The 17778-nt window shown below is 41.4% G+C and overlaps 1 protein-coding gene across 2 annotated transcripts in view; it reads left to right on the plus strand.

The window, feature by feature from the left end:
- The first annotated feature begins 9771 nt into the window (after window positions 1–9771).
- Window positions 9772–17778, plus strand: part of ARFGEF1 (ARF guanine nucleotide exchange factor 1) — a 68809-nt gene continuing 60802 nt past the window's right edge. For both annotated transcript variants that reach the window (XM_083517522.1, XM_083517523.1), the window contains exon 1: window positions 9772–10652. In XM_083517522.1, coding sequence (XP_083373648.1) covers window positions 10529–10652 — 124 coding nt within the window. In that variant the 5' untranslated portion in view covers window positions 9772–10528. The remainder of the gene's footprint in view (window positions 10653–17778) is intronic.

Here is a 17778-nt window from a genome sequence, read left to right on the forward strand (position 1 = left end):
TGGCCTGATATTACTGCTGCTGTGATTCTGAAAGAGAAGTGATGGTCACCCATGACGTTCTGTAACATATATTCCCAATTCTTTTGGCTTGCAAAATTAAATTGCAAACTGCAAAAATACATCACCTTTATCCTCATTAATTTAGCTACCATGTAGTCACTGATAACCCTTTTCTCCGTTAATTTTTATAATCATATTTTAGCCATTCAAGTTGGTAACCATCACTACTTGGACTTAGCCCTCTTTTTTTGCCAAGTGAGGAATCCTGATCAAACAATTGACATATAATTTTATGTTAAAATATCCTCTCCAAGGTGCATTTGGAAGAAATAACTTCCTAATAGATTGGTGGTTCTTCATCAGTTATCATTTGCAGCAGTTTCCCTAGGAGTGTTCGCATACCTTTTAAACAAAATACTTAAAAATGAACAGACTTATATGAGCAAACCCTCAAAAAAATGGATAGTTTTCTCTCTCTGATATTGGCTGACCGTTTTTAGCATTTCAATGGGCAGAAGAAAGAAATGTGTGCCCTGACACCTTTTATTTTTCATCGGTTACTAACCAGCTAAAATGGAAAACTTTGACTCTAATTTATGGAGAGTTGCAGGCTAACCAAACCACTGCGCGCACACAAAAATGACTTCTGAGTGGAGTCACTGCAACAGCACCTTTTTATTCAAAAGGCAGATGAGTGTTTGGACCAGAAGGCCTTTTCCTCATTCTTCTTGACTGACAGAAATTGAGCAGTCAGGCAGAACCATCCAGCTGTCTTCATGTTGCAGTCCCTTGCAAAGTATCTCCCCTGGGTGAAAAATGCCAGGTCACCTATTGGATGGGTTGCCCCTCCATTAAGACATCAGGGAGTCTACTTATGAATAATACATTAAATCAGTAATTGAAAGAATCCCATTGAGGTACACGGAGGGGCCCTTGCACATTAAAAATGCAACATTAACAATGGTGGGGATAGTTCATGTGTGTTGTAAATTAAAAGAATACAGTATTTATTATTGGCCTTATACTGCATATTTTGCATTAAGGGAGACATGGCTTAAACCATTTTATCCCTGTGGTAGACTGCAACACCTCCTTTTTAAACAGTTACATTTCAATATATGTTCATCTTTTGCTAAGTAGGCTGTATATTGCTTTAAATTATGAATGAATTAGAGCTTATTATGATTCCTAAACTGGAATGCATTTTGTGTTTCAGGCAGGCAGAAGCACCATCAGGTTTAAATGTTAACTACAGATTATTGCGTTTTTGAGATGTGAACAAACATGACTGGAGTTAAGTGTGTGAAGGATAAGTACTCCTTTATCCAGCCTGCTGGTATTGCAAAGCTATTGTGTTCTTATGCCAACAAACTGTTGAAGACATGTCACCAAATGTATTGCTTCTAGTGAGGGGGAATTCATTGTGAGGAGGTACATACATAACATCTATCTATAAATTGGAAACATACTTTTGAGATTAAAATCAATATACAGCGGAACCTCAGTTTTTGAATGTGATCTGTTCTGGAAGACTGTTCGAAAACCGAGGATCAAAGGGCTGGCTGCAGTCAATGGGAAAAATTGAAAAACGTGCCTCAGAAGCCATTCAGCTTCTGAAAATCGTTTGAAAACGGATGCACTCACAAAAAGACAACCGAGATTCCACTGTATAATTACAGATTTGATTATTACTTAATGTGGAACACAATTTCTGAGAATCACCACACCCTGTAAGACTCTTCAACGGCATGTTATTGTTTTAGAAAAGGGTGTTCCAGCACTGTTGAAAATGACAGGTCTAGTTTTAAAAAGTGAGAAGCGCTTCTCCTTTCTACAGAATATCATCCACTGTAGGAAGTGACCTACAGTTGTTGGGTGGTTATGTGTTTTCCTCTTCTGGGCCTTCATATGCAACAGTGTGAAGTTCAGCTGCGCTCCTCCATCCCACTCCAGCAGAACTGTTGCAACACCCATTCAATATACACCTGGACCATGCAAAAGAGAAGCAACCACTAGCACAGCACTGTGAATGACAGCAGCTGTGATGGAGACATTGCAGTGCAAAAGCAAGGGGTACAACTGCTGCCAAGAATTGGGACTTTTGCACCTCATCCTGCACCACTGTCTCGCCATAAAGAATCATAGGGCTGAGCCATAGCATGGGGAAGTTTGTTCCTTAGAAATATCACTACATGCTGGAGTTGAACGTATCGTCAGAAAGGGTAAAAAAAAAAATCAAAATCATCACCCATTACTGCATCCCACTTACGTTTCTTTTCACCCCCTCCAAAAAAAATTAGCTAATGAGGAAATCTGAACACTATACTAAATCTTAACCTTTGGTGGAATTAAAATCCTGAACCTGTTTTAAATATGTGAACTTTCTCACATACCTACGCAGGCTCTTTCACTCGGAAACAATATGTCTTTCTGCACAGTGTGTACTGTATGATGTTTTATGTAATGGTACAAGTGTAGCACTTAATTGGCAAATCATACAGTTGCTAAAAGCAAGCCGACTGCTCCAAGTGTCTGCATTCTATCCTGGAAAAGCACAGATACATGGCTTGGTTGATGTGATCCCTAATGCTTCCTGATCATGCATGCACACTTTTTTTGAGGTGCATGAAAAGCACTCTTTAATCCACTATAATATGCAGCTGCGAGGCTACCCTCAGGAGTAATTTGCCTCCATCATGGCTAGCATGCTGTCTTCACTCTGGGCTCTTCCTTTTCATTGCCAAGTTTAACCCTCAATGTAATCAGCTTCTTTTTCATCCAGGATCTGCAACAAACCCTGTAATTTCGGCACAGGGGGAAGGGTGGGGAGGAAGGGTTGCAGCACAAAATTGTCCACACTGTCGCCATCATTGTGCCCAGCCTGCAACACGTTCCAATGGCCTGAGGTGTGGGCAAATGCACAGGTACATTGCAGTACATGAAATACCATGCAAAATGCAGCCAAAGAGTTGGCTTCATGTGTGTGATGAGGCCTTGTTCTTTGCTGGGAAAAGCAAAATGTCACTTTGGGACACGCATTATATTTCCAGACATCACAGATGCATTTATGACGCTGACAGAAGCCCTAAAACGGATGACAATACTATGGTGTTACTAGAATGGTTTGTAGTGATTCTGTATGAGAAAACAACTCATAAAACCAGCGGATTGCGCAGTCAGTGAAGCAAGGCAGCATCTGTTTTCAAGAAGGTCACAATCTCTGGAGAATATTCCAATAACACAGGCAGATATCAAACAGTAGACTATGTGTGACTCTGTCTGGAAGGACACATATGAAGAAAAGTATTTTATTTTTTCAAAGAGATTCAGTATTGAAAGGTCCTGCAGACTGGGATCAGGAGAAGAAAAATGGGTCTCAGTAGCAAGCAAAGTGGACAATTCCTAACTCAAAAAATAGTATCGGTCTCATTATGTTCAGGGTGGGGGAGGCTACTATCAGGTAAATAGATACAGAGTTGAAACCTTACTCTTTAACTCATCGAGACTTTGCTAACTTTTGGTTAAATCTTAATTTATAATCCTTCACTAGATATTTAGCTCTCTGCTTCTATCTAATATTTGGGAGGAAATAGGTAATCAAGCCTATTGTCCCCCTATCGGAAGATCAATGCGTGAAGAGGCTTGAGCTGGTTGCTCCAGCTGTGCCACATGGCTCTCAACAGCTACTGTTACCACTTTTGTAAGTTTAACTGCCTGTGCAACTTTTCTGACTGCTGTATGGAAAAGCACATGAATCAGACCTTTGAAAACTTTGTAAGTAAACCAAATTTTAACTTCCCAAATGTGAAATTTTTTTCCTATGCTTTAAAAGAGTATTAGGCATATCCATGAAGGATAAATCTATCAATGGCTACTAGCCATAATGGCTATGCTCCCTGGTCGAAGGCAGTATGCTTCTTAATACCAGTTACTGGAAACTACAGGAGGGGAGTTGCTCTTGCACTTAGGTCCTGCTGGCAGGCCTCCTATGAGCTTTTGACCGGAGGTTATGGGATTTATAGTCTAAGGACATCTGGGGAAGGACGAGTTAATGGTTTTAAAGATTAAAAGCAGTATTGTAAACTGCTCCCAGAAACAATCTGGGAGTTAGTGCAGCTGATAAAGTATTGACATAATATGACATAAATACCCAGTCACAGTTGATGATCTTGCAGCTCTCTTTGGGCCTACTGTAGTTTTTGGGGCTGTCTTTAAAGGCAGTCTTACATACACCTCATTGCAAAAACACGGGAAGTTCCTTGCCCATAAATAACTGTGATTGAGTTATCCTCATCCAGGTATGCTTGCAAATCTCTTATGTATTTCTGAAGGACTGCGATGCAACACCAGGCAAAATGTGTGATCATAGTATTTGCATAGCTTTCACACTATTGTCAGGAAAACAAACAGCTCTTCCAAAAATTATTTTTAAATGGTTAGTATTAGATAGATCAGGTGCTTGGATGAGTTATTGCTGTGATTCTGCATTATCTCTTTTTAGACAAGAATTATTGTAGTTTCCATGCAATTTCACCTCCTGTGTTATTCATATTTAAAACATTTCATTCCTTCCATGCAACCTGTTAATAATGGGAAGGTTGAGATACCAGTTATTGCATTTTTTGACAGGAAATAAGTCGCTGGTCTTGCTGGAGGAAAGAATCATGCAGATCCAAATATCCCTTCTTTGCAGTTAAAAGCGGTAATTGCTCCAGTCTCATTGCTTCCCACCTTAATTCACATGACTTTATGACCTCTCCATCTGAGCCTTTCTACCAAGATATTAAAATGCCTTCGGGGATGAACAGCTGAAACCATCCTTGTTATTCATAGTACTATAATCCAAAAAGTAAAAGGGTAAAAAAATCTTTCCTGTGCTAAATTCTCATTCAGCATTTCATAATTCTTTGTACTTTAGTTCATTAAAATAGCAAAATAATTATTAAAATCAAGTTGAAAATACCTCAAAGAAATGCATAGGAGTCTCGCAAACAGAATTTGCACATAGAAAAATGGGTTGCTAAGCGTGAATATGACTTGCGTTTCCCCCTTTCTTTCACCTTCCAATTTTCATCCTAATCAGTTTCCGCTCTACAAGACATCCATATATTTTATCCTGGCAACATCACGTCAGCTTCAGAAATCTTCAGATGTGCTTTGTGCTGGTAAGTAAAAAATCCAGTACAGTATTCCCCACTCAACATCCAAAATTATTTTGCAATCTAATAACTGGATCATTAAACTCAACACACACCATTTAAATCTTACTGTGGAGTGTGGGCACAGGCATTTTGGGTTGAAATTAAAGGAAACAACTAACTTAGGTTCATTAATTTAAATAAGTCTATTCTAGTAAATCTTTGTTGGATACAGTCCTCTGTTTATAAAGAGGTAGGATTTTAAAAGTATGAGGAATAAATGGTGAATTCTATTTAGAGAATCCTATAAATCAAGTTTCTCCAACTATGGGTCTTCATATTTTTGTTGGACTACAACTCCCATCATTCTGAGCCAGCATGTTCAACGTCTTTATAAATGACAAAGGAATTGTGGGGATGCTTATCAACTCTGCAGTTTACACCAAACTGGGAGGGGTAGCTAATGCTGCAGAAGATTCAAAATTACCTTAACAGATTGGAGAACAAGGCCCAAACTAACAATGAATTTCAGTAGGGACGAATGTAAACATCTGCATTTAGGCAGGAAGAACTAGATGGCTTTATTTCATCGGGAACTCCCCAGAACTCAATTCTGGCACCTCTCAGGTGGGAGCCATTGCCATTCTAAGAGAATGAGGGAGGCATTCATGGTAAATTCCGGCACCTCTTTTTCTATAAAAAATAGCACTGGGGATATCTGGCTTACTAGCAGTATATGTGAAAAGGACCTAAGGGTCTTAGTGGACCAGACGCTTACCATGAGTCAACAGTGTGATGCAGCAGCAAAAAATGCTAATGTTATTTTAGGCAGCATCAACTCAAATATTGTGTCCAGATCAAGTGAAGTAATAGTACCACTCTATTCTGCATTGGTCAAACCACACTTGAATACTGTCCAATTCTCGACACCACAATTTAAGGTTATTAACAAGCTGGAATGTGTGCAGAGGAGGGCAACCAAGATAATCAAGCCTTATGAGGAACAATGGAAGGAGCTGGGTATGTTTCTCCTGGAAAACAGACTGAGAGGAGACAAGACATCCATCTTCAAATATCTAATGGGTTGTCACAGGGAAGATGGAACAAGCCTGTTTTCTCCTGTTCTAGCGGATTGGACCCGAACCAATGGCTTCAAGTTACAAAAAAATATGGAAAATCTTTCTGACAGTAAGAGCTTTTTGGCAGTGGAACAGTCTCCTTCAGGTTGTGGACTCTCCTTCCTTGGAGGTTTTTAAGTAGAAGTTGCAAGGCCATCTGTCTTGGATGCTTTAGTTGAGATTTCAGCCTTGCAGGGGATTGGACTAGATGACCCTTGGGGTTCCTTCCAACTCTACGATTCGATGATTGTATGAATACCTCTTGGTGATTTCCCTCCCATGTTGCCACAACAGTGGTGACAAATTTAATATCCTGGGCCTGATATGCCATACCTGGATCGGGGCCCTGCAACCCCCTCCCCAGTCTATTGCCAAGAATTCCTGCTTATGTCTCCATATTAACTCATTCTAGGGCTGTTGCAAATATATTGTAAAGATACATTGTCTCGATATTTTAATGTGAAATCCACAATATTCTGCCTCCACTGCAGGCTTCCCACAGGGATCTGGTTGGCCACTGTGGTAACAGGATACAGGACTAGATGGTCCAGCAGATGTACCAGAACCAAACAAAAAGCTTGCCAACACTGAATATGTAGAAGTGCACACACCACATATAATAGCTCATTGTCAAAACCAGTTGGTAATTGCAGAGTAATTTTTTAAAAAAATCAATAGTAGTTTCCTTCCAAATAACCACAGTGACACCTAAACAAGCCCTGCCTAAATTGCTTTAAATGAGAGGGAGATTGGCTAAAGATTAAAAGGGACCATTGTTGATGCTGCTGCCATTGGAGCCCCTCCACTCCATGGACCAATGTTCTGCCATTAAAGCTGCGGCATTGCTGCTACTTGCCTCCCACTATTCACTCACTCCCATACTTCCATTGATGCTAATATGGCTCCTTTAGTAATTGCTGCTGCCCCTGGATAAACATACAGTATTGGTGAGGAAGAGTGAGTGAGGTGACTGACTGAAGGCAGAAGTGAGCAAACATACTGCACCTTTCCAACCCATACTGTCAAGCGGGGATTGGTGTCATGTGCTCAGACCATCTTGACCCATGGAGTAACCTGACCGCTAAAATCTGTGCCAGCTGCAGTTTCCAAACTATTTAAAAAGGCAGCCATATATATATAACACATTTCAGTAGGCTAACCTAGAAGTTACTAGGGCATAGGCTACAGAAGTTAGGCTATCCCTGTCCAGATAGCGACACAACTGAAGCTGGTGGAAGGCACGTCACACTACTGAAGTCACTTGAGCTTCAAGCAACAGTAATGGATCCAGAAGTATCCCATGCCTGCTACTTCAGAGGGAGTGCAATCCATCCCAGAATAAGCCACCCATTCAATCTAGGGAACCGCCCATGAAGAACACTTCAGTCTTAACAGTATTAAGCTTCAGCTTTAGCTTCATCCAGTCCATAGCCAAGGCCAGACATCCATAGGCATTGATCCAATGATTTCTTTAGACCTAGTGGGATTATTATTTTTTAAAAAACTTTTCTTTTAAAGCATAGCAGACCCCCAGAGTCACATCACAAATTGTTTTGGATCCTGGCCATGAATTGTTAACACAGGGAAACTGATAGGGCAAAGACAACCGCAGGGGAAAGCAACAGTGCATTTTGCAGAAATAAGGTACTATGCTATCAAGCCAAAAATTACTCCCCCTGCCCCATAAAGGTCTTTTATTTGTGATTGCCTGTCACTTATAGCCTATAATTTCTCCACGTTCATCTAGTGGCCAGGAGCCTTCTAACCACTTCATTTTTCTTAGGCCAAACATTTATGAGAATTGCTATTGGTCCCTGACATTTTAGACTTATAAAATGGTGACAGATATTTTCACAACCCAGGCTTTAAGGAATTAAAAAGCCAGCCATACACACAGGCACACGAGTTGTAGATGGCATCTCAGTATTTCAGAGAATTCATAATTTTAAGTGTTTCAGTCAAATAGAAAAAAGCTGGCAGTTATTGGTACTCCTTATTTTTACTTTGACAAACATTTTCCGTGACTCAGGCCTTACATTATATTGTATTTATACTATGTAATTTATTAAATATACTAAAAAGCCATGTCAATCTACTTAATAAAAACAAAATTAAAGCATGACTGAAGTTTTTTTGGCATCGCTACCTATCCAAAAATGTAAATTGCAATTCTCTGACTGCATACACAGTATATTAATTTTATCTTTTGAGCACAACTTAAATAGTCTAGAATTAAGACAAATAGACCAAAAGGATCATTAAATACCTGTAGAGTGGAGCATGGGTATCTGTGCTAGAGGTGATTGTGTGTGGATTAATTTAAACTAGGTTTCCAGGGACAATGCGTCAGGTTATTTGAGGAACAGCTTTCTCTATGTACCTGCAGCTACTTTAGCAACTGCATGGGCTCAGCAAAGAGAGAAATTTCAGAGTGAAATTTTAAAGCACTTTACTTTGGCTGGATAGACTCCCTAATATATTATGACAAAAATGTAAAAATAGTAGGTGCTTCTCTCCCTCTCCCTCTCTCCCTTTTAAATGTGAGACCTAGAAGCAGATCCACAGAGTGTAGTTCTATCTGAGGATTTTGGCAAAGTATACAAAAACTAGAAAAGTAGGGTAGGAAAACAGGTACAACATAATTTGGTTTAACTTGTACAGGTATTGCCTCTAATTCTAATTGTATTAATTCACTCTTCAATTTTTGCCCTCAAAAAGGGGGACAGGAAGACCTGCCAGTTATTGAACCTTGACTTTTGGTATTGAAAGCATGTACGCTAGCACACTGCTCGCTGATGTCTTTCACAGCTAAATGAAAATGCTAGAAAACAAGTCTGGAACATGTCGCATCCAGGTATGTTTTAAAAATGGTTTTACCACTTTCTTAATGCCATTCCACTACACAAATTGTAGGGTTAGATGATAGGTCTGGTGGTTATCCACAGGCTTTCCTAAGGAAGTTCAGTCAGTTGCTAGGGCTATGTAAACTGATTACTGGCTATCTCTCAGCTTTTTTCTTAGGTGTGGCTTAACTGGACAACATGAAGAAACTTCCATTTGTTCATTCACCCTGACTGCAATCCCAGCCATACTTACTTTGAAATAATGGGCTTTAGTTTCCAGTAATAAATGAGGTGACATGGCTGTGTGAGTCCAGTAAACATATATAAGGTATATTGTGGCATCTTCAAACCCAACATATTGTGGCATAATTCTTTATGGAATAGAACCCACCATTAGTTGCATAAAGTGTGTGTGTAATATATGGTAAATGTTCTTGTATATAATGTTATATTTGACAAAGAGAACTCTGGTCCACAAAACTTTGTATCAGTTTTTAAGGTTCCACTTCTTGGTTTGCCTCCAAAACGTTAAGAGCTCACAGTCAGTGTCATTTCTATGCAATCTTCAAACGACCACAAAAAAAGCACAGTGGCCGGCAAACCCTTTGCGATTTGCCTCATCACCACAGAGCGAGCAGTGAGACATATCTGCCCGAAGGGAGGCGTGGAGGAGAAGGCGGGGCTCCAGTCCGAGGTAACAAGCAGAGCGGGGCGAGCTTCCTTTGGCTAGCCGGAAGGAGTCTCTGCCACCACCGGGAAGCGTCTGAGGGGAAATCCGAAGTGACAGGGGCAAAGGAGAGAGAAGCCCCCGCCGCGTAGGAACTCCGTGAGGGAGGCTGAGCGCGCTCTGGTCTGCAGCCTCGGCGCCGCTCAGCCTCTTTCCCCCATTGCTCTCCGAGGCGGCGACGGCGAGGCCCCTCCCCTGCTCACACCTGTAGCGCGGGGCCGGCCGCCTGTCCCGGCTCAGCCTCGCCAGCGCTGCTGCTGGTGTTGCTCGCTCCCTGCGGCTGCGCCTCCTCCCGGTCTTGGAGAAACAGCAGCAGCAGCCGCCGCTGCCGCTTCCTCCTCTGCAGCCACTCGGGCCGCGGCGGCCTTGACGTCGTTTCCTTCCAACATGGCGAGCGCAGGAGGAGGTTGCTGCTGCTGCCGCCGCCGCTGCTATTGCTCCTACTGCCGCCTCTGCCGCCGCCGCCGCTGCTGCTAATGGAGGCGGAGGCCAGCCGGCTCTGAGGGCTGCGCGTTCTCCGGAGGGCCGGTTCTCCTTTCCCCCCACCCCGAGCGAGGTCCGCAGTCGCCGCTCTTGCCCGAGCCCAGCCCGGAGGTGGGAAGAAGCTGCGCTTGGGGCTCCTTCGCCAGGGGTGCCGCCCGGGCAGCTGCGGCTTGAGGCACCGAACCAGCTCCCTCTTCTCCCCTCTCTCCCTGCGTCCCCATGTATGAGGGGAAGAAGACAAAAAACATGTTCCTGACCCGGGCCTTGGAGAAGATCCTGGCCGACAAGGAGGTGAAGAAGGCGCACCATTCCCAGCTGCGCAAAGCCTGCGAGGTGGCCCTAGGTAAATCTGGGGAGCTGCGGGGAGAGAGGAGGAGGAGGAGGCGCAGAGGGTAGGGAGCCCGAGGCACCTGCAGAGGGGAAGGGAAGGCAGGCCGGGGCCTTGCGCTGGATTAGGGCAGCTGTCATTGTGGGGACGAGGCTGGCCGGGGAAGGGGAGAGGAGTGGCTGGCTGGCTGGCTGGGTGCGCCGAGCGGGGCGACAAAAGGCGGCTGTTCGGAGCAGGTTTCGGGGAGAGGAGGTCAGTGCTGATGCATGAGGCGGGCCTTTGTGGTGAGGTTTGGACGTGGCGGTGGGAGAAGATGAAAGGCCGTGTGTTTGTGCGCTACGTTAGTCTCGGGGAGGGAAGTTGTCCCCCGTGCGGTGTGTTTTTTTTTGGGGGGGGAGCTGAAGGCGCGTGCGTTATTGGGAAGCTTTGGCTTTGTTGACAAGGAAATGCAGGCGGTTGCCTTGACACACGGCTTTTCTCTTTCGCTGCCTCCTTGGCGCACCTACACACCCTGCATGAATAGGCAGAGAAGGTGTGTAGAGAGCTGACCTGGAAGAACAAGGCCGCCGGGGAGGGGAAGGAGGGAGCAGGTGACGGGCGGGGGGAGGAGGAGGAGGCGAGGACGGAAGCCGAAGAGAGGCGGATGGTGGAAAACAGGGACAGTGACACCCTGTCAACATTTAAAATTGATGCCTGCTCTTTGAATTGAGAGGCTGTTGTGTAGCGAGGGAGAATGACAGCACGGAGGGATGCAGTGGTACAAGGAGTCTTTTATAATACATCAGCCCAGGAAAAATAAGGCCGCTGGGTGGAGGAGTTTCTTTCATGTATCATGTGGTTATTTCATTCTGAATAAAAGGAAATATTGGAATGACAAGGTGAGCTACTTGTCCAGGTTATTAGATTGGGGCTTAAACCTTCCACTGAAGTTTTCAGAGACAATTGAATCGTTTTATTAGGACATTGTTGTTGTTTTTATATATTTATTTATACTCCACCTTTTTCCTTGTCAGGACTCAAAGCAGCTTACATATAAAAATGAGAGCTGCTAAAAACATAGAAAACCTGATACACAGTTATTATATGAGGGAAGGCAAAAATAAATAAATGCATCTATGGACTGAGTTGACCCATGCATCCAGGGACTGAGTTTAAAAGCAGGGAAGTAAAATACTTGTTAGATCTATAACAACTGGAAAGTCATTTCCCCTCATCTTTGAAATTGTGGAGATATATATTACAATGTGGTGTGGTTTTTTTACATTAACTTTTGTTTGTATAATATTCACTTCACAAATGTCTGTATTTAAAGAAAATGGCAATCATCTTAGTTTACTGCTTGTCTTTTATAACCTGATCCAGAGATCTGTGCATGTAAGCATCGCTTCTCTGAGTCAGAATCTATTCCCAAACCAGAGCTGCATCTACATCTACATATCAATTTGGATGTCCAGCTCAACTACTTTGTTTCATTGGGATGTGCAATCATATATGCAGCACCACCCACATTTTGTGTGTAACTAGAGCTGGATTAGGGTAATTATTTTCACACTTGTGGGTTTGCCATTAACCAATTTTGTGATTTTTTAAAACAGTTTCTGTGTTCTCTTTTCTATACTGAATTGTATTACTGCCTCTGTACATCACAGAACAGTATAGTTGCAGTAGATTCTTAAAAATTAAACTTAGTTCTAATGCAAGGCCTGAGGGGGAAGGTGAATAAAGGGCTCTTTAATTTACCTTACAGATTTTCCTTTACCACTTACTTGATTTGCATTAATAGTGAAGGGAGCTAAGGGAGCTGGGCATGTTTAGCCTGGAGAAGAGGAGGTTAAGGGGTGATATGATAGCCATGTTCAAATATATAAAAGGATGTCATATAGAGGAGGGAGAAAGGTTATTTTCTGCTGCTCCAGAGAAGTGGACACGGAGCAATGGATCCAAACTACAAGAAAGAAGATTCCACCTAAACATTAGGAAGAACTTCCTGACAGTAAGAGCTGTTCGACAGTGGAATTTGCTGCCAAGGAGTGTGGTGGAGTCTCCTACTTTGGAGGTCTTTAAGCAGAGGCTTGACAACCGTATGTCAGGAGTGCTCTGCTGGTGTTTCCTGCTTGGCAGGGGGTTGGACTCGATGGCCCTTGTGGTCTATTCCAACTCTATGATTCTATGAAAAAATAAGGAGGCCAACAATACAGTATTTATTTGTATGGAAGACCAGTCAAGGCCAGAGTTCTATTGTATAGTAGTTATAATCATTGTCTGCCTCTCAGGCCTCAATTCTTGTAGAGCATTTGTACATAGACACATTATGCGGACTGACATATTGGGCAGCTCTCTGTTGCAAAGCTTCCCCCCTCTAGCTTTGATATTATTTATATGTCAAGTTGTAACTTTGAATGCAGGCTTCCTTGAGAGGCCCTGAAAGTCAGCATACAAATACTGGTAATAAATAAGTAAATAGGTAGATCTCATGCACGATCTGTTGCTGTTTAAACAAAGACCTGTCAGATCGACATGAGCAAGGCCTAGGAAAATTGGAATAATGGCTGGAAGTATAAACAGCAATGGAGTGATTAACTCAAATTGCAGGTTAGTGTGACTTGGTAATTTACACAGAACATAAACATCACAAATGGAGAATAATTTATAAATCTATACAAGATGCCCTTTTTGTGATCTGATATTTCATGAAACATCCAAGACAGACTTGAACTGAACTAATTTAAAACTGGTTTCGTTTGTTACCTATTCACTATAGGCACTGTAATGACATAGAACTAATACCATAACTCCTGATTCATCTGAGCTTGACTTTGGCTTTGTCCATTTTATTATTTACTAGCTCCTGTTTATTGTTTGCTGTGAATTTTAACTGTGTAGTATGGTTTTTATTTATTCAGAATGTTCATTATTTATTATGTAGAAGATTTCAACTAGAGCCCACAAATATACACATGCTCAAAAACCAAACCAATCCTGTTTGAATTACTGGAACATGCTTAACGTGGGGCTGGCTTTGAAAGGTACTCATAAACTTCAACTGGCTCAAAGAGCTGCAGCCAGATTGTTGACTGGGACTGGTTATAGGGAGCATACAACTCCTTGTTAGAACAGCTTCACTGGCTACTAGTCTGTTTCCAGGCACAATTCAAAGTGCTGTTTATGACTGAATGGCTTAGGTCTAAAGCTAAGCTATCTGAAAGACTGTATCCTCTTATATGAACCTTCCTGGGTTCTGAAATCTTTGAAGGATGTCCTTCCCTCACTGCTGCCACCTTCACAAGCATATTTCATAGGGCTGCAGAAGAAGGCCTTCTCAGTGGCTGCTCCCAGACTTTGGAACTCCCTCTCTAGAGACTAGCTCTGGCAGGCTTTTGGGAACTGACTGCTTTTAACGAACTTTAGTCCCTGTCAGGGAATAATATGGGGTATAAATAAATATAATATCCAATAATAATAACAATAAACAGCCACGTGGTGGCCAATCGCTTTGGCAGGCATGTTGCCTGAAAAGCTGTTTATAGGCAATAATAACAATGAGGTAGAAATGCCTTATTCACAGGGTTAGAATGACTGGTTAGGAATAGCAGGAGCAACTGTTCTGAAATAACTCAACTGAAATTGAATTGCAAAAGAACATGGCTGTTCCAGGATCATAACTCATCACTCACTTCACTACAACTTGTACAAGAACACAATTATTTGTGCACAACTATAATTCATTTAGAGGTGCTTCTCCAGGAAGTATTCCCAGCCATAGTGCTCCATATTTCTATTTGTTTATAAAACAAAAAGTCTTACTCAAATGCTTACATTTGAAATAGGCCATTTGTATTGATCCCCCAATGTAATTTAACAATATGTAACAAATATTGATATCCCAAATATACTAAGAAATAAGTGCCATTACTTGTGCCTGTGGGAACTGCATATGAGAAAATAGGGCTAGGGTTGGTGTGCAATTTTAACTCATGCCAGAATATAACACTTACCAAGAAGTAGGTCTTACTGAACTTAGTGGAACTTATGAGTAAATAATGCTTACTTTATGGCTGTCTTAGAATATTCTCAAACAAAATACAGAGGTACCTCGGGTTAAGTACTTACTTCGTTCCGGAGGTCTGTTCTTAACCTGAAACTGTTCTTAACCTGAAGCATCACTTTAGCTAATGGGGCCGCCACGCCGCCGGAGCACAATTTTTGTTCTCATCCTGAAGCAAAGTTCTTAACCCAAGGTACTGTTTCTGGGTTAGTGGAGTCTGTAACCTGAGGCGTCTGTAACCTGAAACGTATGTAACCCGACGTACCACTGTATTACTTATGGAAAGAACAGTATCAACTGATTATGGGGCAAATATTTATTACTAGCCATTCATCAATATTACTGCATGTGTGCACATGCAAACAGCATCTGAGAGCATATCTGGATAGTAATAGCAGTTAAAATACACATGTGTCTGGCCTATAAAAATGATAAGATAATTCTTGGATATCTTTTTTGTATATTATAGTTTATTAACACACATTTGTCCAGGATGTATATAATGCTAATTAAACAGAGTTCTGAATATTTAAAAACATAGTATTTAAAAATAAAAAATAGTGCAGAAGAGAGACTACATAGGTAGAAAAAAATAGTCTTGATTTTGAATCTGTTTCTATAAAGTATCAATTTCAGTTAATTTTTATACGGAGATTGAACCTTATGAAACGCTGTCATTTTCTCCCTGTCTCATGATACAGGCATTTGTGTCTCCAACTAAGCAAACCTCTGCTTTTATGATAATATGCAATGCAGTCCTATGCATTTCTATTCAGAATTAAGTCCCACTTTGCTCAACGGGCTTATCCCCTTGTAAGTCTGTTTAGAAATGTAGTATTTGAGAATAAGTTTCATTGAACTCATTTGGACTTATTTTTGAATAGACACAAATAGAGTTATAGTTTTATTTTTTCTTATGCTGGAGAAATAGTTTTCAGACCTTGGATTTGATCTGCCTTATTCTAATTACATGTGGCCTGTATTTACTCCATTTCCCCTCTCAATGTTCCTTTTGTTTTGTTTTTTTTAAAACTCATTCATTGAATGCCAAAGAGCTGTGCAAATAGCACAACTTAAACAAACCAGTGTTGGGGCAGTAGAGCCATTAATATTGCTGTCTACCCAACATCTTACACAAGTTTGCTGTATTAAATGAGCAAAGCATGTTAATATAGATATTTCATTCCCTGTTATATTATACTTTAAATATTAGCCTTTATTTAACCATCTTGTTTCCTTCCAAGAGAGAAGCTCTCTAATTTTGGTAATTTCATAGCCCAATATTAACTTTTTTTATTTGGCTTAGAATAATAAGATAATTGGTTTTGTGTGTGGGCTTTACAAAGAGCTCAGTTCTCATCTTGTTCATTTTTTTTTTTTTGCTCCATTATTGCAGCATCCTTTGAAATGCTTCCACATGTTGTGAGTTTGGTGTTAATGTGTGATGGTTGCTAATGTGGATTAAAATGAAACCTGGTGTGCCACTAAACACTTTCTGAAAGCCTATATTTAATCATGATACTTGAAGTGCTTGTAGCATACTTAGTTGCATTTTAACTTGGGTTTGTCATGATGTCTGTTGTATAATGAGAAAAATGGGTAGAGAGAATTAAAGGATGTAGAAGATTACAAGACCTGCTCTTGATTCCTAAATCCTGGTTGGTTCACTTGTATATCTTTCCCCAGTCCCATTTCTCCCAATGTGTATCTTCCTCTCTACAGTCTTGGATTGTATTAATAGTTCTCTCATCTCATTTCAAATATACCTTCCCGTGCTTTGCATTTCTCTGTGTAATGTAAGAGGGCTTGCTTTGTAGTAGTGTATATAAAGTGAAGGAGTTCTTAGACTGCTGAAGCATAAATAGTGTAGATCTTGCTGTTGTAAAATTCCTCTTATTTCAATGGAGCTTATGAAGGCAAAGTATTTTCATTTGTTACGATGAGTCATCTTGACTTTCACACTTCCTTTTCTTAGTTAATATCACAGTTTTTAACAGCATATATTTCCTGCTGCTACAACAGTCACCTTTGACTTTGCCCTATTTTTGTTCTTATCTTTTTACTTTCTCAATTCCCCCCCCCTTTTTTTTTGTTCTGTTACCTTACCCTACCTTACTTTACAGAAAGCTGCATGTGTATCCACTAAGGTGGAGGAGTGATCACTCATATTAATACTTATTTACAACTTCTGAAATCAAACCTAAGAACTCCTGAAGAACCCTAATATATTGGAGGTGTGGTGCTAATACTACAAAGTGTGTTTAGGCTGTTTATATACTTGGTGGTCTATGAAAATAATGTGATTCAGTGATTTTTGCCCATGGAATAGAAATTGAGGAAGGAATAATAGTAGATGTTAAAACATTTTGATGTTGCACTTGCTTTGCAGTACATATTGCTGCCATCTGTCTATCTCAAGAGACAATAGAGTGGGCCTCCAAGGGTGAAGTCAAACTGCTGTGTTAGCAAAATCGAAGTGACCTCCCAGAGGCACAGGCCTGGGCAGTTAGTATGAGGGTCCTGGACTTCTCAGACGCCAAGACCCCCCTCTTGACCTCAGTGATGTGGTTCAGAGGAAAGCAGAGCAATATGTGTGGCCCCATCTTGCCTGCAAGAGTTGCCAGGAGGCGTACAAGGCCGTTTTATGGACTCCACTCCATATTTATGTAGCGTTTACTCATTAGCCTTTTCTTCTCCCAAAGATATTACGCAAGGCAGTGGAGATTTAGGATCAGAGTTTTCCTTCTTCTTAATGCGCTACCTTCTCAGGTTGATAAGCCCCATCTGCCCCTCACCTCCCTCTACAACCTGTGCAGAAGCTTTCTTCTTGACCATTGGACCCAATATTGGTCTTACCTCCTCAATCTGCTGGAGCCTCTCTTCACATGCAGGGGAAGTCCCTAACACATTGAGGGTTTGAGACCTATTGGCTACCCTCACCAGGTTTAGCTGGTCAGTTGAAGCCGTTCCCAGAGTATGGCCACTGCCACATGCTGACAGCTTCTAGGAGCCACAGATGAGTGCTGAAGGCAGGGTGGGGACCAAAGGTGGACAAACTGCTTTAGAAGGAGCATGACATGACTCCACGAGCAACCA

The sequence above is a fragment of the Podarcis liolepis genome (assembly GCF_965112155.1).
Source record: "Podarcis liolepis genome assembly, chromosome: 8".
Taxonomy (NCBI): domain Eukaryota; kingdom Metazoa; phylum Chordata; class Lepidosauria; order Squamata; family Lacertidae; genus Podarcis; species Podarcis liolepis.